This window comes from Amphiura filiformis, chromosome 9, assembly GCF_039555335.1.
Source record: "Amphiura filiformis chromosome 9, Afil_fr2py, whole genome shotgun sequence".
Classification (NCBI taxonomy): domain Eukaryota; kingdom Metazoa; phylum Echinodermata; class Ophiuroidea; order Amphilepidida; family Amphiuridae; genus Amphiura; species Amphiura filiformis.
This window is the reverse complement of record NC_092636.1, coordinates 31,185,169-31,208,448: the sequence shown is the minus strand read 5'-3', so window position 1 is coordinate 31,208,448 and position 23,280 is coordinate 31,185,169. Positions and strand designations below refer to the sequence as shown.

At 37.3% G+C, this 23,280-nt stretch overlaps 1 protein-coding gene across 1 annotated transcript in view; it reads left to right on the top strand.

The window, feature by feature from the left end:
• LOC140160043 (atrial natriuretic peptide receptor 1-like) overlaps positions 1 to 21,148 on the top strand; it is a 31,725-nt gene extending 10,577 nt beyond the window's left edge. The window contains exons 5-21 of the mRNA XM_072183312.1: positions 4,671 to 4,765; positions 5,466 to 5,604; positions 7,664 to 7,731; positions 9,128 to 9,190; positions 9,510 to 9,587; positions 10,371 to 10,475; positions 13,051 to 13,122; positions 13,587 to 13,743; positions 14,172 to 14,318; positions 14,964 to 15,141; positions 16,234 to 16,383; positions 17,045 to 17,168; positions 18,026 to 18,094; positions 18,474 to 18,648; positions 19,091 to 19,189; positions 20,000 to 20,091; positions 20,608 to 21,148. Of these exons, the coding sequence (XP_072039413.1) occupies positions 4,671 to 4,765; positions 5,466 to 5,604; positions 7,664 to 7,731; positions 9,128 to 9,190; positions 9,510 to 9,587; positions 10,371 to 10,475; positions 13,051 to 13,122; positions 13,587 to 13,743; positions 14,172 to 14,318; positions 14,964 to 15,141; positions 16,234 to 16,383; positions 17,045 to 17,168; positions 18,026 to 18,094; positions 18,474 to 18,648; positions 19,091 to 19,189; positions 20,000 to 20,091; positions 20,608 to 20,652 (1,856 nt within the window). The 3' untranslated portion in view covers positions 20,653 to 21,148. The remainder of the gene's footprint in view (positions 1 to 4,670; positions 4,766 to 5,465; positions 5,605 to 7,663; positions 7,732 to 9,127; positions 9,191 to 9,509; positions 9,588 to 10,370; positions 10,476 to 13,050; positions 13,123 to 13,586; positions 13,744 to 14,171; positions 14,319 to 14,963; positions 15,142 to 16,233; positions 16,384 to 17,044; positions 17,169 to 18,025; positions 18,095 to 18,473; positions 18,649 to 19,090; positions 19,190 to 19,999; positions 20,092 to 20,607) is intronic.
• Positions 21,149 to 23,280: the final 2,132 nt, after the last annotated feature.

Genomic DNA, 23,280 nt, shown 5'->3' with positions numbered 1-23,280 from the left:
AGAAAGAAAGAAAGAAAAAACGAAAGAAAGAAGCAAAGAAAGAAAGAGAGAAAGATTGTAGTATCCCTGTCAAGCAAAATTGCTTTGATTTTTGGGATATCTACAAATTTCAAATGTCTCCCTAACACAGAATATTCTGCATCAGAAAATGTTTTTCATTTGCTAAGTTTATGACGAATTTTTTGTTTATATTGGCCAAGTCCTGAAGTGTTTTGGACTTCTTGGATTTTAAGAGTATTTTGGAATTTAAGTGACAGTTTCTGGACTTAATTTTGTCCTTATTTTGTCTCTTAACACCCTTGTTTTGAAACTTTCTTTTATTTGCCATTTTACACTATCAAGTATCAAACTGTTGATATTTTGTTTGACTCAAGTAGCATTATGGTATTTTCTCGCATATTTGACACATAGATCTCTCTAAAAAAGAGCCAACTTTAGATTTTAAGTTGGCGAGCTGCATGCCTTTGGTTTCTCTTCTAGTCCTTCTTGGTCTTGAAAATTCTTCATGATTGGCTTGGTGATTGGTTTGGTGATTGGCTTGGTGCTGCATGCCTTTGGTTTCTTCTTCTTGTCCTTCTTGGTCTTAGAAGACTTCTTCAGGATTGGTTTATTCGGCTTGGTGATTTTGCCGTTCTTCACAGGAACTACTGCCTCTTTTCTTTTTGGTTTGGTGGTCGAGTCGCTGTCGTAACTACTACTGGTATAGCTGATGCTGAAGTCATGTTGACGGTCAGATGGCCAGTGATGTGATAAATTTATTATTGAGAGAGGAATGTGTCAATTCTCTAAGGTCGCGCTGTCTAAAATGTTGGCGTGAACGTGCGTGTACGCTGCGTAGTAGCAGTTGCGTATACGCGTTCGCGAGTAGCCAAGTTTAATTAGACAGTTGCGGGCTGCTGAAATGACTGTATGGAGCCAAGACAGCAAGTTTAAGAGAGGCAAAATTCAATTGAAAGAGACGATCAAAACTGAGTACCGATCACCACCATAAGAGCATATACGCATGAGTATTTTAGAAGACATAATCTGATTCCATGCTTCCTATTTTTGGAGTATGGCAATCAGAATGTAGATATAAGTAACCATGATTTAGGTGACTTTGCTAGGCTAAATTAGTCCTCAGTCCTGTCTATTTGAGTTAATATGCCTTAATGTTTTAGGCGTATTTGAGAATAAACAGGAAAGATGGATTTAGCCTATAAAGAAATGTTCATGATATTATGGTTTGTATGAACATAATCTATTCTCTAACCTGAAATAGGTTAGGCCTAAAGACGGGTTTGTGATATCGAACGTATAGAGATTCCTTCGCTAATGATAGAATCATCAGGAGAGAATGCCAGCGCACTTTCTATCGGATGTCCTATGTCCAAAACGAAGGAGCATAAAACGGAGAAAAATGGTGAGGGGGGTGATAGAGTTACGCAATCTAATGTTCAGATATCGGTAGGCCTATATTTTAAGCGAATAGATAGGTATAGCTATATATTTTACCTTCGTGCAAATTCATTGCTAAGTTTTAGGTAAAAGAAACTATGTTTTTGCTATGCAAAAAATGCGTATAGAGGTTGTAATATGGGTGGTTGTGAAGAAATTCCAACCAAATGGCCATTAATTCCGTATAGGAAAATAGACACTTGAGTTTCTCTATTTTTGAGAAACTTATAGAAAGCTATCGTAGGACGCGTTTCGATTAATGGTGATCAAGGCTTAGTTGATCTTTTTATTAATCTCATCAGCTACATTTTGCTCAGCTTAAATTTAAGATCACCTAGTATTTTGGTATATTTGTTCACAGTAGAAACATGGATCTGCATACCTAATTAACTTAGGTCTAAAGTGCCTAACTTTTTGACATTTGCAGTTTGGTCCATTTTTAGTGACAGAGTTTTTCTCTAAAATGGCAAATGCAATGTCTATTATGACATTGTGTAGGCCTATGCTAATATTTAGTGGCAGAAATCATGTTCTACTATGAAAATTAAGCATGAGTGGTTTTGATTTCATTAAAATTGATGTATTTTCTTTATTAGAAAAGAGTAGACCTATTAATAGGCCTACATATGATCATGATAATGAAAATCTAGTTGGTACAATAGGTATAAAGTTTGTATTTGGTATAAACTGAGGAGTAGGCTCTATAATTTAAGTGCCTTCATAGTGAATCAATAAGTAGGCCTTTATGATTATGCTACTTTTAGTCCATTTAATTAAATCCATTATGTTGCGTTGCTTAAGCGCATTTTATATAATGGAGTAATTACTGGTCTCAGTAAAAAGCATAATGTTTGAAAAGGTCACAATAATGAAATCACGGACAGTTTAACCAAAAACTAGTGTCACGAAATGTCATAAACCCGTGCTATAAGAAAGAAAGAAAGAAAGAAAGAAAGAAAGAAAGAAAGAAAGAAAGAAAGAAAGAAAGAAAGAAAGAAGGAAAGAAAGAAAGAAAGAAAGAAAAGAAAGAAAGAAAGATTAAGAAAGAAAGGAAGAAAAAGAAAAAAAGAAAGAAAGAAAAAAGAAAAAAAGAAAGGCTGAGAAAAGAAGGAAAGAAAGAAAGGCTGAGAGAAAGAAAGAAAGAAATAACAAAGAGAGAAATAAGAAAAAGAAAGAAAAGAAAACGAAAGAAAGAAGCAAAGAAAGAAAGAGAGAAAGATTGTAGTATCCCTGTCAAGCAAAATTGATTTGATTTTTGGGATATCTACAAATTTCAAATGTCTCCCTAACACAGAATATTCTGCATGCCGTTGGTTTCTTCTTCTTGTCCTTCTTGGTCTTAGAAGACTTCTTCAGGAGCTTTCAGGATTGGTTTATTCGGCTTGGTGATTTTGCCGTTCTTCACAGGAACTACTGCCTCTTTTCTTTTTGGTTTGGTGGTCGAGTCGCTGTCGTAACTACTACTGGTATAGCTGATGCTGAAGTCATGTTGACGGTCAGATGGCCAGTGATGTGATAAATTTATTATTGAGAGAGGAATGTGTCAATTCTCTAAGGTCGCGCTGTCTAAAATGTTGGCGTGAACGTGAATATTTTAAGAAACTCGTTGGAAGCTATTGTAGGACGCGAAATAGATCAAATTAATTTGATCACAGTTAATCGAAACGCGTCCTACAATAGCTTCCAACGAGTTTCTTAAAATATTTAAAGAACCTCTCGTGTCTATTCGATATTCCTATATATTTTAGGAATAATTTTGGCTGAGTGGATTTTTAATATAAAACCACATATCCGGCCTCCATGTGCATGTTTTGCAAAAAGCAAAAATTATAGCTAAGAGTGCACCAAAATATTGACATACTTTTTGGTATTTCAATCAGGTACAATAAAAAGCTATCTTGTCATGTTTCTCTGCAAAGTCCTAACTGATAACCAAACGGCAGATTGCGTAACTCTATCACTCTTTAAACAATTAGCTTTCTATAAGTTTCTCAAAAATAGAGAAACTCAAGTGTCTATTTTCCTATACGGAATTAATGGCCATTTGGTTGGAATTTCTTCACAACCACCCATATTACAACCTCTATACGCATTTTTTGCATAGCAAAAACATAGTTTCTTTTACCTAAAACTTAGCAATGAATTTGCACGAAGGTAAAATATATAGCTATACCTATCTATTCGCTTAAAATATAGGCCTACCGATATCTGAACATTAGATTGCGTAACTCTATCACCCCCCTCACCACAGTGACATGATGCTTACATCAACGTCAAGGACATAGTCTTAGCTCTCAAATACCGTTTGTTCTGTTCAATTTTCTCTTTTTAATCTCGAGATATGTTTAGTTAACAACGAAAGGGTAAAACCACAATTGTGCCACTTTTACTAGGGAATAGGGCTGTACATGTAAATCAATGATAGCTGATGTTGATGCGTCTAATGCAGTCCCTCCTTCGGGGCTCGTGCATTAGACACATCAACACCAGCACGCGCGCGTGCATTATTTTATCTAATTTCATTAATTTGTCAAATTTCATGAACTTGTCAAGTTCATTAACCTATAAGTGTGCAATATTTGTTTGTCTTTTAACATGTCTTGAATGAACAGTATTTACCATCGTAAAATCATTGACCTGGACATGTATTTAATTTTACAGCAGAATGTGAAATATTTATTTATCGTTTAATTTGTCGTAAGTAGGGAAAAGAGAATCATTATACCTTTATCATGATAAAACACTGAAAACAATTTTGTATTGTTGTGTAATTGATGCATTCTTTTGATTTCACGAAGGAACTCTTGATAAACTTGATGCTATCATTGATTTACATGTACAGCCCTCTTCCCTAGTAAAAGTGGCACAATTTTGATTTTACCCTTTCGTTGTTAAGTAAGCATATCTCGAGATTAAAAAGAGAAAATTGAACAGACTAAACGGCATTTGAGAGCTAAGACTATGCCCTTGACGTTGATGTAAGCATTATGTCACAACGTTCGCTATTTTCTAATTGCCAAAGAGGGCGCTTTTCACTTGCACAATTGTTTTTGAGACAGGCTGTATAAGGCATAATGTTGTGATTGCCGGAGTATTCTGTTAATTCTCAACCAATTTCAACAAATGAGCACTTTTAAAATCAGAGCTAAAGGATACATAAACTGGCTTTGTGGTCTATATGTAGTTGAAAAGTTTTCTACAAGATCATTACTGATTATTCTGGTTTTTTCCAGGTGTATATGGTGACGTGACCATCACTCCTAACGGTGATCGCGAAGGGGATTTCTCAATGCTCGATATGACAGACACAGAAGCAGGGACATTCCAGGTAATCCATACTAGTACTAGGACACTGGTCTTTGACCTCATTATGTTTGTATGCTCATAATATTGACCTTTAAATGGGTTGAGTTGGGGTCAGTGGCCACGTGTTAACATTTGGTACGCCATTTTTCTTTCTTTCTTTCTTTCTTTCTTTCTTTCTTTCTTTCTTTCTTTCTTTCTTTCTTCTTTCTTTCTTTCTTTCTTTCTTTCTTTCTTTCTTTCTTTCTTTCTTTCTTTCTTTCTTTCTTTCTTTCTTTCTTTCTTTCTTTCTTTCTTTCTTTCTTCCTTTCTTTCTTTCTTTCTATTAATCTATTTCTTCTGCCACAAACAACATACTCAGGGTGACGGTCTATGAGTTGACCAATCATTAACCAATCAAAGCAAATGATACCAAAAATGTTATCAAACTTGCGTAAAGGTGCTAAAAGATACATAATATCACAAAATTAAAATAACAATTAAAAGGTTGGGGGTTTGAAAAGATTTTATTTGGTTTACCATAGCACTGTGTCTTTTACCTTGTGTCAAGCAACAATTCATTCTGAATGAATTATATAATTGGTCAACTCATAAACCGACAATTCATACGACCCAAATGTAGGTTAGCTTTTGAGCTATGTCTTTGGAAATGAGACTAACATGTAAGAGGGATGGGTAAAATACTGTCAAATGTGGCGGCTGATTTGTCTGCTACTTTATGTCAGGTGGTGTACAACTACAAAGGAGCGACACGTACTCTGGAGAAAGTTGGTGACATCAGATGGCCCGCTGGGGTCGAGGAGCCACCTCTCTCAGTGCCCGTTTGTGGATTTTACAACGAGAATCCAGCTTGTCACTCTGAAGGTATTATATGTGGAATCTTCTGAGCTCTTTCAAATAGTTATGATTATGAACAAAGAAGAAAACACCACGAAGATAATGGAGAAGGTACCCGAGAAGGTGAAGAAGAAGATTAAAAAGAATAAAAAGAATAAAAAGAAGGTGGTGAAGAAGATTAAAATGGGGAAGAATTAAGATAAATATAAAGAAGCGTAAAACGAATAATTAAGTGACAGATGAAGAAGCGGAACACGACGACGAAGAAGAAGAAAAAGAGGAAGAAGTAGAAGTTAAGAAGGGGCAGAGGAAGATAAAAAGGCGGCAGAACAAATAAAAACCTAAGTATGACAAACATTAGGAAGAAATCTATGACATTTATTGCCAAAATAATAAATTATCTTTTTGTGTCAGAATCATTATCAGTGTTGAATATCGCAACAATTTGTATCGGAGGCGTATTGATTATCGGAATACTTATTATTGCACTAATCTACAGGTAAGGCACCACAACTAAATTTGTTCGATGCTGCTTTGATGCTTGTAATTAATGAACTGTCAACTAATTAATCAGAATTACTGGTAAATTTGTATTGGTCAATATCATTACATGCACAGATTCATATGACAATTAACAATAGTCAATAGTAGATTTTATTAATGATAATAAGGATCCACTAAGCATCGATGGTCGAGCGAAATATCGAGCTAATTTGGTTCTATTGCCTAAGTATCGATATTAATCAAGTTGGGAAGACAAAAAAAGGAAAAAGGACCGTTGTCCCAATTTGAGGTTATTTCAAATTTTTTAAATAAAATGCTATAGTGAACATATAAAGTGCTATAGGTTATTTTATTTTAGTGACAACTCGAGTCTCTTGTCCCCTTAACCAGAGAGTTATTCAGTGTCAATTACTCCATCTTATAGGAAAATGCGTCTCGATGCTGAAATAATGAATATGTTGTGGCGAATCAAGTGGAGTGATATTGCATTTCCAAGTATGGTTAAGTCACGTGCATCCGCTATATCCCTGGTAAGTACTTCGAGTGCTAGAAAATTTCAACAATGTATTTTTTCGACATTCGATTAATTCAATTAACTGGATATGTATTCATACAAGCCGGACTGCGTGCAGTGACGTATGCATCTGCACCAGCTTGATTTTCCATCATACACCTTGTAGGTTAAAACATTTTTTGAATATATTGCACTGCACTAGTACCTTATCGCGGTACTTCTACATTGAACCATAGATGTCAAAGAACAGGGATGAAGACCTGGATTGATTAATCAACATAGTAATAGGTTAAAACAATATTTGCATACATCACGCTGCACTACAAGCAGGTTGCACTCATCAAAGAGCTTTAATAACATAGATAGGCAATAGATTACGTAACACATTGTTCCTTTGTACCGATTTGATTTGCCGACAAGCTATATTTTGTTATCATGGTTATAGGCCTATTCAATAAAGTCAAATGGAGTTTTTTTTTTATATCACGGATATCCATTTCAAAAGCAAGGGAAAGTGAGGGCGTGAAAGAGGGAGGGTGAAAGAGGAGAAAGGCAATTGAGAAACCACAGGGAAGAAAAAAAATATAGCATCCGAGATCAAACCACAGGTTATGATTACGAGGGGCGGTCAATAAGTTCGTATATAGAACAAGGTACTTGAAAGAGTACCAGCCAAATTCTTTCCATCTCACTCTTGAATATACCTTAAGGCACCCGTCTCAAATTTCTTGAAACCTTCTATGTCAACAAAATGGAAGTATTCGGTTTAGTCCATGAGCCACTCTTCAGTGAAGGCTCACAAGCATTGATCACCAGCAAACCTGATATTATGAAGGCGAGACTTAAAATCATAAAATGGGGTTCACTGATAGCCAGAATGGAGTGAAGTGACTCTATAAGTGGAGTAAACTAGCACTGACTCTCCAAAGGAGTCACCTGATTATCACAGGAGAGTAAGTTGACTCTACCTGTGGGGTCAATTGACTCTACATTCAGAGTCGTCAAGGGAGTCAGACTCTGTATTGCTCGGCTCTTGACACCATGGAATGTATATTCTCTCATTCCAAGGGGATAGTGGTCAAGCCAAATTGTCTCCATCTTGTCGTCTGACAATCGCAAATGGCGTGAAACTCAGAGTAAAGTCTCCTATTCCGGTAGGTCAAAACTTTGAATTTTTATCTTGATTTACATCTATGTGTATCATTATTTTGTCTTTTTTCGGTCAGTCGGAGTGACCCTGTAATGGAGTCAGGATGACTCTATTAATGGAGTCTGGGTTACTCTAGGAGCAGAGACCAGCCACTACGCGACTCTATGTCTAAAATTACTCTATATTGGGAGTCAAATGACTCTTCAGCGGAGTCAAGAAATTTATGACTCTTCAAGGGAATCAAATGACTCCCAATATGGAGCCATTTTAGACATACAGTCGCAGAGTGCTGGACTCTACATTTAGAGTCACCTAGACTCCAGTTTGGCTTTCAGTGTTCGCTAACTTGAGGTCATGCCTCGACAACAATATGTTTGTTTTTGTTATCTGATTCCGAGAACAGTCACATTCCTACAATCAACCTTCTTCACTTGATGGCTTGTCCCAATTTTTTTCCCAATCAAATTAGTGTATGATATATGCCTAGGAATATACTTTAATTTGGAAAATGATCTGTAATCAAGACTCTGATTGAATCTCAGTAAACAGCAATAGAGACATTGACCTATATTGACTAAGTGATGATCTTCTTAGGGTGGGAGATCCAGGTGCTTCCACTAAATGGATTCATAATTCCAGTGATTAATGTCTTAATCTTGAGTCAAATATAGTTGAAATTTGTCTTGGTTCTCATTCTTAGCGTACAGGAGGCGTGGACCTGGTTATGTCATCTAGTATCCATTTTTTTGCATGAACATTCTGGGACCCCATCTAGAAAACACCCTTGAATACCCAATGTTAATGGATTTATGTTGAAAACAGTTTCATCAGTTATCAATGCCACTGTACCAGCACGTATACCATTAGTGGTGACGTCAACAAGCCTTTTGGACCTTGGATGATCTTCAAGGACGCTCATTCCATCCTTGAACTGGAAGGACCATTTCCTTGCTGTTGAATATCAAGGAATTCATTACCATTTACATCAACTGTACATTGTTAAATTTCATTTGCATTTTCACTTCCGTCGGGAGCAACCCTGTCACCTGTGTTCACTTCTGGTAGTACCTGTAATTTCAAGGAGGTAGGCGTCCTCTGCAGGGTGTCCTACCCATATACATGAATGCAAAAATCGAATAGTTTTGCAGTAATGTTTTGAGGATCAAACTTTCAAATGAGACCAAATTCATTACCATGCGAGTAGCATATCTTGACCGCACCTCGCATCTCGTGGCATTTCCTATATTTTCCCACTGATCATGGTATGTAGAGGTACGAAGCTTATAGACTTCAGTTAACATTTAAGTTCTTCAATACCCATAATACTAAATGTGGACACGAGCTGTCGGTAATGTTTGGTATGTGTACCCAAAATATTACAGGAGACCTCTGACGATGGAGTTAACGGAAGGAAACAGTTGTTTGCTGAAGTTGCACAATATCAGGTAAGATTTGATACTGCCAAATGAAACCGTCTTCTTCCTCCAGATCCTTTACCTGAATCATCACTCATCATCATCATCATCATCATCATCATCATCATCATCATCACCATCATCATCATCATCATCATCATCATCATCATCATCATCATCATCATTATCATCGTCATTTATATCATCATCATTGATGCTGGAAAATAAACAGTACTTCATTGTTCATCATCATCATTAATGCTGCAAAATAAAAAGTATACTTTATTGTTTTCGTATGTAAGTTTGCAAGTAAATCGATATTGTCATAATCATATTTCTTCATTTTCAGGGGCGGATCGTGGCTCTAAAAAGATTCTCTAACACTAAGGTGGAACTAAATCGTACCATCTTGGTTGAGTTAAAACATGTGAGTATAATGCCAGATTGGATACTTATATTGTCATTAAAGGTTCTTAACCCGGTCGAAAGCCTCATCCCCATAAACAAATTGCGATATTTTTATCATTACCCTTTGTGATGTGCCCTGAGTAATTTAATTTAAAGGAGTATTTCGTGATCCTAGCATCCTCTTTTTATGACATTTTTCAGTAGATATCCACGAAAAAAGCTTATTTCCAAAATTTCAGTTGATTCCGATTTTGCGTTTGCGAGTTATGCATGATTATGTGTATTACACTGCTCCATAGACAATGTGTTGTAATTTCGTTCTGGTGCACCAGAACGAAATTCAAATTTAACGATATTTTTGCTAAACGAATTAATCTGCAAGAAATATTTGGTACATAAACATTATGTAGCCAGAGGTATCCAGTGGTGTAAAAATCATCAACTTTTATTTGCTAAAGCGGGGGGGCGAGGCTGTGACTCACGAAATGCCCCTTTAATTTAATTTAATTTAATTTGGGGACACTTGGCTAATGTAGCGAAGTACCGGCAATAATAATAATACGTCAACGAAGTTCTTCTGTAGACCGGACATCTTGTTTGGTAAAGACACTAAAATATCGTTAACCTCAAATCAAAGAGGTTATAATAACCTAAACAAATCAAATATGATACATGTGCCAACTGAGGATAGTTAGCATTATCTTGAAATATAAGCCTTAAACAAAAACAAACAAACACTTAATAAACAAACAAATAAAAAAAATAACTTGAAATTTTGTTTCCTATCTTCTCGATTGCATAGATGCGTGATATTGAACACAGCAATATTGTCAGATTCGTTGGCGCATGCGTAGACGCTCCAAACGTTGCAGTTTTTTGGGAATATTGTCCCAAAGGCAGTCTGCAGGTAAAACTTTTCTATATATTTTGATAGTGGAATCCTTCCTCTTCATGGTCCTCCCTCGACTTCTTCCTTCTCGTCCTTCTTCTTGTTGTTCTTCTCCTCCTATATCTTTTTCGTCTTCCTCTTTATCTTCGCGCATTCTTCTGAAGTTGTGTTAGATAAACATGCCCCGCAAAGTACCAGGTCTCGGACTGTTCGTCCACGACCCCGGTGGTATAACGATGACATTAGAGAAGTAAAGCGTGAACAACGAAGGCTGGAAAGAAAATGGAGGAAGAGTCATCTACAAGTTGACAGGGATGCCTACATGATACAACATGAGAAGCTTGTGAAGATGATTGAGAAATCAAAAGAGACGTATTACAAGGATTCACTTTGCAACTCAAATACAAAGGACACTTTTAAGACTCTATGCGTTCTGTTAAATAAGACTGGTAAAATACTGCCCACTTTTGATACACCAGATAAGCTGTGTAACAAATTTGCAGAGTACTTTATTGACAAGGTTGCTAAAATAAGATGTAGCATTGATAAATGATCCTGTAAATTCTGTGCCAAATGCTGAAATGAGTGTTACTATTGTGGTTGACAGAGAACTTTAAATTTAAAGAACTAAATGATACTGAGGTCCGTGAAATAATCGCGGGTTGTGCTAATAAGAACTGTCTGCTTGATTGTATGCCAACTTGGCTGGTAAAAGAAAACATTGATATTGTTGTACCGTATATCAAAAACATTGTAAATAAGTCTCTCGAACTTGGAGTTTTCCCATGTGAACTGAAAAGAGCCATTGTAACTCCCATAATTAAGAAAACTCTTGATTGGAATGACCTTCAAAATTACAGGCCAGTTTCCAATATAAGTTTTATTGGAAAGATAATCGAGAAGGCAGTGATCACCCAGTTTAATGAGCAAATTGAACAGAACGATCTTGATGAAATCTTCCAGTCTGCGTACAAGCACAAACATAGTACAGAGACTGCTCTGCTCAAAGTAAAAGATGACATCGCACGTGCCCTGGATGATAATCAATCTGCCTTCTTGATTCTGTTAGATTTGTCTGCTGCCTTTGATACCATTGATCATGACATTCTGTTTCATAGGTTTGAACATCACTTTGGTATCAAAGGCACAGCTCTTCAATGGTTTAGGTCGTATATGACTGATCGTACATTTCAAGTTAATGTAAGTGGGTCGATATCGGATGTCTTTGGACTGTGTTATGGTGTCCCACAAGGATCAATTATTGGTCCTAGGGCATTTACAGCTTATTCCCAATATGTTGCTACCATCATTCGGCATTACGGTATAATGTATCACATATACGCTGATGATGTTCAATTATACCTTGTTTTCAACCCCAAAGTTCCTGATGATGCTGCATGTGCTCTGTTTAAACTGTCATCTTGTGTCAGAGAGATTCATTCTTGGATGACACTAAATAAGCTCAAACTGAACAATTCAAAAACCAAATTCTTCATTGCAGCATCACCACATAACTTAACTCGTCTGTCTGGCACTACGTTGTGCATTGGAGCCCCTGAAATTGTTCCATCTTCATCCATCAGGAACCTAGGCGTATCCTTTGACACTTCATTGACCATGTCATCTCATGTAACTGCTCTTTGCAAGTCTCTGAATTTTATTTTGTGGAACATATCACGTATACGTCGTTACATTGACCAAAATGCCTGTAGCAGTGCAATGAGAGCCCTTATTTTGTCCAAATTGGACTACGCCAATGCACTGCTCGCTGGATGCAAGGCTGGTGACATCACACGCCTTCAACGTCTGCAAAACAAAGCAGCTCGCATAATCTTCCAACTCCCTCGTCGCCACTCAGCTTCAATCTTATTAGACATACTTCACTGGTTGCCCGTTAACAAACGCATCATTTTCAAAGTTCTCCTGTATGTTTTCAAGACTGTTCACAACCTGGCTCCTGACTATCTCACAAATAGCATCACAATTCACAAACCATTAAGACAAGGTCTCCGCTCAGCTCTGGATGTTAACCGTCTCGCGACTCCGAAATACAACAGGAGGTTCAGCGATGGAGCTTTCAGTGTCTGTGGTCCCAAATGGTTGAATGACCTTCCTATAACCGTCCGCTCATCTCTCACTGTTAGTGCCTTTAAAGCCAGTTCAAAAACCTATCTGTATTAAGTTGTTTTGTTGCATGTAAAGCACATTGCTCAATTTTGGAAATGCGCTATATTAAGCGTCGTTTGTATGTATGTATGTATGTATGTAATAAAGCCTGAAGAAGGTACGCCCAGTACCGAAAATTTGCTGTACAACTGTTTCCCGTCTTCGTTTGTTTTATTTTATGTTATATATTTCACGGGAGTGCATCTTTAGAGATCCAGTTAAAGTATGTGTGTTTCGTCAACTTTCTGTCTACAAATTATTTATGTATGTATGTATGTATGTATGTATTTATGTATCTTATATTCGTTTTATCTCCTCTTTCATATCTTTCTCGTTCAGACCAAATTACCATAAAGCATAAATATTGAACTTAAGCATGTAAAGCAATATAATAACAATCTTACATTTTCATATACATAATTTTCAGGATATCTTGGAGAATGAGGCATTGAAGCTTGATGCGACATTTAAGAACTCCCTTATTTATGATTTGATAAAGGTAGGATGTTGGGCGAATTGTCATAGATTCATCAGAATTGTAATGCCAAATTAATATCCCCTCTTTCTGTTAAAAGTCTTTCTCCTTCTCCCTTTTACCCATGTTTCCATTTAGCTTCCCATTTTGTTATGCTCCCGCCCAAAGATCTTGGAGTCGTGCCAGTGTATCACATTATTCTCTGTCGAAGTGATCTGAAAAAGCTGACAATTCTGAGTGCGTGTATATTTTTATCATTTGCCTTTTTCACTTCAGTTTGGTGTTCGACCAGAGTTTGGTCTCAAACATTTGCGCAGTTTTACATATGACAGATCACAGCGCACCAAATATAAGCATTAGGTCAACACATCTATTGAAAACTTGGAACATCTCCACGCTTCGTGTGCTTTCATTCGGAATTAGATCAAATTTGGAACTATGACATGTATTATAAGACTACTATCAAACTGTTTGGGTTTTTTTTCCAGGGTTTATCGTACCTCCATTACAGCACATTGAATTATCACGGCAGGCTACGCTCATCAAACTGCGTTATTGACAGCCGCTTTGTACTTAAGCTTACTGATTTTGGTCTGCACACCTTTCGAAAGGCTGCGAATGAGCAACGAAACCAAAAATTATCAGGTATATTGTTATTGTGCATTTACACGCAGTGGCCGAGCGTCGAGCAATTGACTCTTGACCAATAAAGTTACGAAGTATATAGTACGCTGTTCCAAACGCAACTGAAAGTTCGGTACCTTCTACCTTCTGCCCAAAAATTTATTAAAGGGGGTAAACCTATTGGTTTAGGATATGGATTGTCTTCAAACTTACGTACAACGTCAAATACCGCCCCTTTCATGTATCCATGTAAAAAAACAGAACATTAAATGTGAATAATTAGCACAAATAATGTAGTAAGCCAATACGTTGTTAAGTCCGATCCTGACTCACTACCATTCGCAAGATGCTGTGAACTACCAAATCGCAACAGTTAAAAATAGTTGCTAACCTTAAAGGAAATTCTACGAACATTAATAATAGCATTGTTTTTCTTCTCTATCTCTCAGGACAACTTTGGATAGCGCCAGAATATCTTCGCACATATGACTTACCATTGTCCAAGGAGGGGGATATTTATTCAGTCGGAATCATTATTCAAGAAATCCTGACAAGAAGCGAGCCATTTGATAATGAACGAACGAATGGGGTTGAAGGTAAACTATAACTTGTGCAAGCATACTTTGAAATTGCTGGTGTTCTAAACACTTTTATGTTTGCATTATTTATATTTTGCAAGAGTCCTGGTTTCAATACTGTTATTCACAATGCCCACTTAAGAAGAAGCTGTGGTTACCAAACTTTCACGGATGGTAAATAAGCTTAATATCTAAATTTCCTCGCCAGGAAGTTTGGAAACAAGTGTTTACTTTGAAAATTTCAATTTTTTTTTATTTCAGGGAATGTTAGAAACACTGTAGCTTAAAATAGAAACACTCAATTAAAAAACTGGCGAGAGAATTTAGATAGTAATCTTATTTACCAGCCCTGAAAGTTTGGTAGCCATAGCACCTTCCTAAGTGGGCAAATAAAATCCTGGAATCCTGTAGTAATTCAATGGGGTTTTTAGATGACAAAATATTGCGTAAGTCAAAAACGCTTTTTTAGAAAAAATTATAACATGGCAAGTAAGGTTTTCTCATCAATACACACATCCTATATCATTGTCAAGGAATTCTGTGCACGACACCGTAGCCGATAAAGCCACCTTAGTATAATGTCGTTATATAGGGAGAATGTTCAGAAGAATATAGTTGAAAGGAAACACACCATAATCCATATCCTTATGTGTTTGCTAATAGTGACAACTATCGTTGACAAACTGAAGGCAGGCGAGACCCCGCCATTTCGACCGTATGTTCCAGAAGAGGCCATTTCAAGTCCTCAGATCAAAGCTATCATGGAGATGTGTTGGGCAGAAAAACAGAATGAAAGACCGACAGTGAGAGCGCTCATGTCAGAGATTAAACGACTTATGAAGTAAAGTATTTTTTACGAAAGCATGTAGATGACATTATTATACCTCACGAATATGCACAAATCATGCCAATTAATTTGCGATAGTTTTACCTATCTATATGACAACTTCATCCCCATAGCCAAAGTTCGGTGTAATAAAACAATACTACATGGTCTATATCGGGGAAATATACTATATTTTTCTTTCGTAATTGGCTATTGGGTAACTATATTTTCCTCGGTACTGGTTACGGGCCTATCACCCGTCACCCCTCCAGGCCCGTTTAGCCAATACCTCGGGAAAAAACAGTTTGCCTAAATGTCCCCTCTAATCATGTCGGATTGCTTTAAAGCAAATTTAAAGTAAGTAGTAAATCTTTCATGTTATGATTTATTGCGAAATAAAAGGTATGACGAGCGGACTGTTCTTTTGCCATTTTAGACAATGGGATCGGTTGTAAAACAGTTTGCCTAACTATATTTAACACACGAAGGTGGAAAATTAAGTTAACTATGGCGGGTGCCATAGTTACCGTTTCTCAATCATTATCTTATCAAGAGCAGTGAATTAGTTTCAAATGGCCCATTTTAGAAATGTCCATGCAACTGTAATTACAAGAAGATCAAGAATAACACTCTCTTAATGTAACCCAATTTAACACACCAAGGTGGAAAATTAAGTTAGCTATGGCGGGCGCCATAGTTACCGCTTCTCAAAGAAGCAATAATGCTATTTTTAAGCAGTCGATATCTTATTAAGAACAGGGAATAGTGTCACACAAACTCACTCTCTAAAAGAGTAAGAGGAGTAAAAATCGCACTCCAAAAAGTGACAAATCAGTCCTAAAATAGCGAAAACCACTCCTAAAATAAAGGAATGATTTTACTCTTTAATTAATGAGTAATTTTGAAAAGTGTTGCGATTTTCACTATTCTCAACTCTTATAGAGAGTGAGTTTTTCACCTTTTTACATTAAGAGAGTAAAACAATAGTAAAGACAACAACAACAGCAGCCGTAACCATGGTAACAACAGCTGTTATACAGACGTTACAATGAAACTGTTCGTAAATGATCCGCCTGCAAATATCCACAATAACCTTATTATTTACAGGGAGACAAGTGGCAAGAACATCGTCGACAATCTCTTGTCCCGAATGGAACAGTATGCTACCAATTTAGAGACGCTTGTTGAAGAACGAACTGCCGCATTCCTTGAAGAGAAGAAAAGAGCGGAAACGTTGCTATATGAAGTGTTACCTAAGTAAAACTCAATTTGTGACTTCATGTTACATACATGATATTTCGTAAATGTTCTTGCGTGTTGGGGGTGTGTGGGTGTGTGTGTGGGTGTGTGTGTGTGTGTGGGGGGGTGTTATTGTTAAAGCGCTCACGCTGTACTCCAACCATATTCAGACAATCGTAAATAACTTGTAGGAGGAGATCATACTACCTTTGAAGGTAGTGCCCGCGTAGACATAACTGTTGTTAGCTAGCTAAGACGGTTTACCCACTAGATTTCTTCGTGCTTACCAAGTTACTGTGCAAGCTTTCACACATGTCTTACGCTACTTTGCGCGGTTTGTATTGCAAGGAGAACACTGGCTTTAATAATATCGACAGTTTAGTGCTAGACGTGTAGCTGCCATATGTAGAAGTTTTAATTGCCAAATGTTCACAGTGCAACTATTGAACTTACCCACAGTGTTTCTAAAATTAAATTCGGTTCATCTGGCATGGTAGTAAACGTGGTAAATGTTGTCCTATTTCCTTTTTGCACGTTAACATAGTACTAAAATGATAGTTTTTTTTAAAAATAAAGTTGATAAATTCTTGGTATCTCTTATTCAGTTGACAAGATATGTACAGCGATATCGCTTTACTGATAATATTGAAATCTGATAGCATTTTTGTTATTGTTTCAGATCCGTAGCAGATAAATTGACGCGAGGTGAAACCGTGGAGCCTGAAGCTTTTCATTGTGTCACGATATTTTTCAGTGATATTATTGAATTTACATCTCTTTCTGCTGAGAGTACTCCACTACAGGTAATTTTTTTTGCGTGTGAACTAGATCGTCGTTTATTCTTATTCGCTTATAAATGAGTGGGCAGAGGTCATCTCTCAACTGGAATTATACTATTTTGACTTTGCTGGAAACCATCGAAGGTGATTGTGTAAGGATCTAACTTCTGTTCCGACGACCACCAATTTGTACTCGTACATACCATTATTATTCGGATGTCCCGAAAGTTTCAGGTAACATTTCACGAGCAAGAAAGCGTCGAAGAGGATGGCAGTTGTGTGGCTCTCGCACGAGAGAAACGTTTGAAAATTCAATTATCTTTAATACTTTTTATGTATGTTATTGTGTATGTTATTTTAATATATTGCCATTTTTTCTGCAAAACAGTATTAAATAGTCAGTGTTGGTGAGTCGTACTTCCGTACAACTCTATAAAACTGACGGACGAAGGGTAATCATATTCGCCTCACACTGTTTTTAATGGGATATCTACATTATGAGGAACGCTTTGAAATACATCTTACTTCAATATAGAGTGGAATTGAAAAAAAGTTAAAACCATGGACGAAAAAGATAACAGACCGCGCCCAAGCAGTCAAAGTCTCAGCATCACCCGATATTGAGGGCCGATTGTTCTATGCGACAGGCAAAACTGCTACGCACTTACCGCGTATTTTTATGCTCTATCGCGTGATCGCGAAGGCACGCAACACTGGCGTGATGTTAGACACGGCACGATCGAACAATCGGCCCTCATGAATATGCGAGAATTCACAGCATACAATGCACGGGGACTTTGTTGATACATGGTCCGTAGTAGTCTGCGGTTAAAACTATGACAAAATGACCACTGAAATGCTATTCTTGTATTGTTTTATAGGTCGTCACGTTTCTGAACGATTTATACATTTGTTTTGATGGAATTATTGGAAACTTTGATGTTTACAAGGTAGTTAATTCTCTCTCACTCTATCTGGGTGGGTGTTTTGGATGATATTCTTTTGTTAAACCACTTTTTGCTCCTTCTAAATTAACACAGTCACGACGACCCTTATGTTTTCGTTGCATTAAACATTAAATATAACAAGCATGACAATGACAAAAATTGAACGAACTAAAAGGAACGCTCCATTTTAAAGGGATCATGTGTTTTGCTATTTGGAATAGGAAACCTTTATACTATAACCAGCAACCAGCCTGGAATTGAACAGGGACCCACGCTAAATACAATGACGTGAATGTTAACTCTCATCAACGTGTTGGATGTAGAATCAACTTACTATAAAGGTCCATGTTGCCAAATATTTGGCGTTGTTTGTGTTTTCTAGGTGGAGACTATCGGTGATGCGTATATGGTGGTGTCTGGTTTACCCGTACCAAATGGAGACAACCATGCAAAGGAGATCGCAGCCATGTCATTGTCACTCCTTAAAGCTGCAGCATCATTTAAAATACAACATAGACCAGACAGGAAACTTCAGCTACGGGCTGGTGTACACTCTGGTATATTTTCACACATATTGTAGTTCCTAAAATTACCATGTAATGTACCATATCAAAATTTAGATAAAATAAATAGTATCTGAAAATTGTGCGTATTGCCACTTCGTATATCCCCGCTAATTTGTTCTGCACCCGTACTAGTCTAAACGCGTAGGCCATGATAATAATCAGTTGGTTCAATTTGTCATTTCTTTTCACTGACTTCACTTTGTCCAATTGCTACTTGGACCAAATTTACTTTGCCATTTGAACCATCACCATTTGGTCAAGTGGCAATGGACCAAACAGTAATAATTGGCACAAGTGGACCAAATGCGGTTACACGAAATGGTGATCGGGCGAAATGGTGATCGGGCGAAATGGATTTGGACGAAATAACAATACCCGAAAGCTTCAACTGTGTGCTGGTGATATCTTTGTACTTGATAATTAAATATTTCAGGTCCCTGTGTAGCTGGAATAGTTGGGTTGAAGATGCCAAGGTTCTGCTTATTCGGAGACACAGTGAACACCGCATCCCGAATGGAATCGAACGGCAAAGGTAACATCAGTTTGCACTGTTAGAGATGAATTCTCGTTGTCTGGAAATATTGTTTTGAATTGTAATGCATCGCACAATACACTATTTTGTTGATTAGCGAAAAGAGTAAGGCCTACAGAACTGTAATTCAGTACTCGTTAAACTCTTGCCAGTTAAAAATATTTTGTATTGCATAACGTTTATAGCCTTCTTCCAAGACTCTCTCTATCCAGGCTGCTGATCACCCCGGCCGACAGTGCATTATTGAATAATTATGAATAAATTCGCGCTAAGCGCGCACAATTTGTAATTTTTAGGTTAATATGGCCAATTATGAGGTTAAGTTGGTCATAAACTCATATACAGGCGTTAACATGGGAGGGGGGGGAGGGTGATTGCATGGTCCATCCCACCCTATCAAAATTGGAGGATTTACCCCCCCCTCAATCCCCGGGATCTACGCCTATAATGGTATTATGAGGTTTTATGCAATAATAATACATCCAAGAATGCAGTTATCTGGGTCGTGGTCGTAACAAGTCCATCATAGATGAGTCCAAGGCCCCACGTTGGGCGCCAATGGTTGATTTTACCAGGGCTTAACTCAGAAGATGGTCGACGAATGATCGTGGGGACATTAACGGTTCATAATTGAGAGAAAATATTGATGAAGAGACAAAGAACTTGAAGTTGACGACTCCATTTTACTATGTGATAGAGTAGTTTATTCGCTGGAGATACAAAACCATATAATTATTGAGGTACAATACATTGAATACAGGTATTCTATAAATATATATTGTTCCTTTCCCGTGTTTGCAACATTTTCAGCTATGAAGATTCATATCAGCAGCCAAACAAAAGATATTCTGACCAAATTTGAAGCATTTGAAATGGATCTGAGAGGAAATGTAGAACTGAAGGTAGGTATTCGAGTAAACTTGATTTCAAAATGTGGTTGAAATCGACTCCATCTTCACTGGCAACGCAACAATAACCCGTTGCCAACTACATTTCCACATGAAGTTGATATTCTGGTCTAAATATAGTCGAAATGCGGTTGCATTTTGGCCAATATCAGGTTGAAAATGCGGACGCACATTCGACGTCTATATACTGACGTTGATTAGAGTTAGACGTCGATTTGACGTCATTCAAATCTGACCGTCACTTCAACCTTCAATTCAACGGTAATTCCTCAACCTGTGCCCACTGCCCAACCGGGTAGTATTTCGAACATCACCGCCAACATGGCCATATTGAAAAGGAAAAGCACATTAATGTTTTGTGGATACCATGACTTCGTCTTTGATGGCTACGCCAATGATCAAGGAATTAAGTCATACATCCACTCTACAAAAGCTGAATACAATGTGTTAAAAATTCTTTGTGCCTAATGCGTATTTTGAGCTAAGTAAAGTTATTTTTTATCTTTACAGGGAAAAGGACTGCAAACGACGTATTGGCTTATGGGCTACAATTGAAGATGATATATCAAGATGATTATAGGCCTACATTTCAAGACTATTAAGGCCAAGAACATGATGAAATTTAAAGCAATACTGAAACGGAGCACATCCGCTCATTTCCCCATATTCCATACTTCCACATATTCCCTACTGTTCCGTGTTTAACGCTACTCCACTGTTCCACTGCACATTTCGTTTTTCTCTACTATGGTTCACATGAGCGCAACATTTCATCGTTGGCCCTTTGTGTCTTTGGAACATTTTTCCTTAAAAATAAACGCGTTCCTTCATCCAGTCCTCAAAAGAATAGCTAATTGTTTTCCTTTTGAAACTATTTAAAAAAAGGAGTAAGAATTGACTAGCCTACCTAGCTAAAACTGACGTCATTGGTCGTATTTTGTGTTCGGTATTCTATCCGGAAAGACCATTTTGTTTCTAATTTGATTTATAACATATCAAAAATAATATGCACACGGACACCCTCATTCAAAAACAACAACACTGACTTATACCGAATAACAGAGCAGAGACAATGAACATTTTGAAATTAATTGCACATGTGCCTACCTACTTTTCATGTAAAATATAGCATTCCTGTACTTTTGCAGTGTATTACGTGAAAACGTGCTTGATTTATCGTTATGAATAAGTTATATACGTTTTACAAAAGTGTTGTTGTTTCAGCCCTCTTTACACTTAAATCAAGAACCACAGGACCTACAAAAGTATATCTGAGCTATTCCATGTCAACTCCACGGATGTGCACCGCAGCACCTCTTCAATTTTTTCTTTTTCTGTGTGGTGGTAGATATTGATGAGAAAGTGAAGTCCTGAAAATTTGAGCTTCATACTCTATTTCGTTTTCCCGTGGCATTACTTTGAAATTTAGGGGGATCAGCGTAAAAAATGTGTCGCAACGCGAAAGACGATGTTTGGAGGTCCATAAATGCATAAAGGGAATTAACCCCTACAACTTTGAAAAGTATGTATCCTGGGGTACTTTTTTCTGTCGAATTCAAATCTGGCATCAGAAAACTTATAACTCTTTTACTTTAAAAGATACAGTGCCCTCAAAATGCAACTTCCTCCATCCAGGACCAACTTCGGGGGGTCAGAACTCCAAAAGTAAAAATAATTTTTTGTCCATTTTTTATTGCCAATTATTATTATTATTATTAACGAATACTTATATGGCGCTCTACAGAGATCACAGCGCCTTACAATAATACAAAATTACAAACAAACCAAGAAGTAAAAATCAAAAAGAAGTACATAATAAACAAATCCCTAAACTTTAGGGAATAAATGGGTTTTCAGATGGCGTTTGAAGATTTGGACGGACGCCGTCTCTCTGATGCCAACAGGAATCTGGTTCCAAAGATATGGGCCAACCACGTGAAATGCTTTGTCACCAGCCGTACGCCTCGAGCGTGGAACAACAAGCCTGGTAACATCAGAGGAAGAACGGAGTCGACGCCTAGAGTCATCATTGCCATCTGAAACATTGTACAAAACAAGATCATTGGTAAGATAGCTAGGAGCTAGATCATGAAGACATTTATAGATATATATATAACAGTATCTTGTACTTAATTCTGTCCTTAACTGGAAGCCAATGAAGAGTATACACAAAAGCTGTGACGAACTTTGGTCCCGTCTACAAGCAAATACCAACCGCGCAGCCTTATTCTGCAGGCGCTGAATACGCTTGAGGTCGACTTCCTTGGCGCCAAAAAGTAACGAATTGGCATAGTCTATTCGGGACAGGACCAAAGATCGTACAGCGTGATGACAGGCTTTTTGTGTAATGAACCTTCTTATTCGCCATAAATTAGGAATATGAAAATTAACGCTCCTACACAGACCACTGATCTGATCGGACATATTCATGGCAGAATCAAATATGACGCCAAGAGCACTCAGAGCACTTTGGTAGGACATTACTCTTATCCCATATTGAGCCTATTAGAATACTTTTAGCTGAGATATTACACATGCAAAACCCCAATTGTACATTTTTTGTACATTTTGACCCCCCTGAAAACCAATGTCAGACATTTTGCCCCACCATCAACTTCAGGTATGTTAAAAATATGTTCTTGGACAACATTTCTGAGAGATTGTGGCTTGGGGTCTTGATGACTTTGCTTTAAAAACATCAGTTAGGTTTGCCTACTCACATATTACTAATTCCAGCCATATCAACTGAATGGGTTGGTTGGTCAGTGGTCATCCCCTCAAATTTGGCTGAAAATCATTTCTAGCATATCTCTATGAGCATAATGAACACATGGAAAAACATAATGCTCAACTCCAAGCGGTTTTGGAGATATGGCTTGTCACAAAATTTGGCCCCACACCCCCACTTTTTGCTGTCTTGAGTCGCGTCGTTGAATTAGTAGCGTTTTGGGACACTCATATTTTTACTTTTCATTTTTTCTATGTGTTCATTATGCCCATAGATGTATGCTAATAATGATTTTCAGCAAAATCTGAGGGGATGACCAGCAAACCCATTTGTTGATATGGCATGGAATTGGGGTTTTGCATGTGTAATATCTTAGCTAAAAGTATTCTAATAGGCTCAATATGGGATAAAAGTAATGTCCTACAAAGGGCTCTGACAGGCAAAATATTTTTACT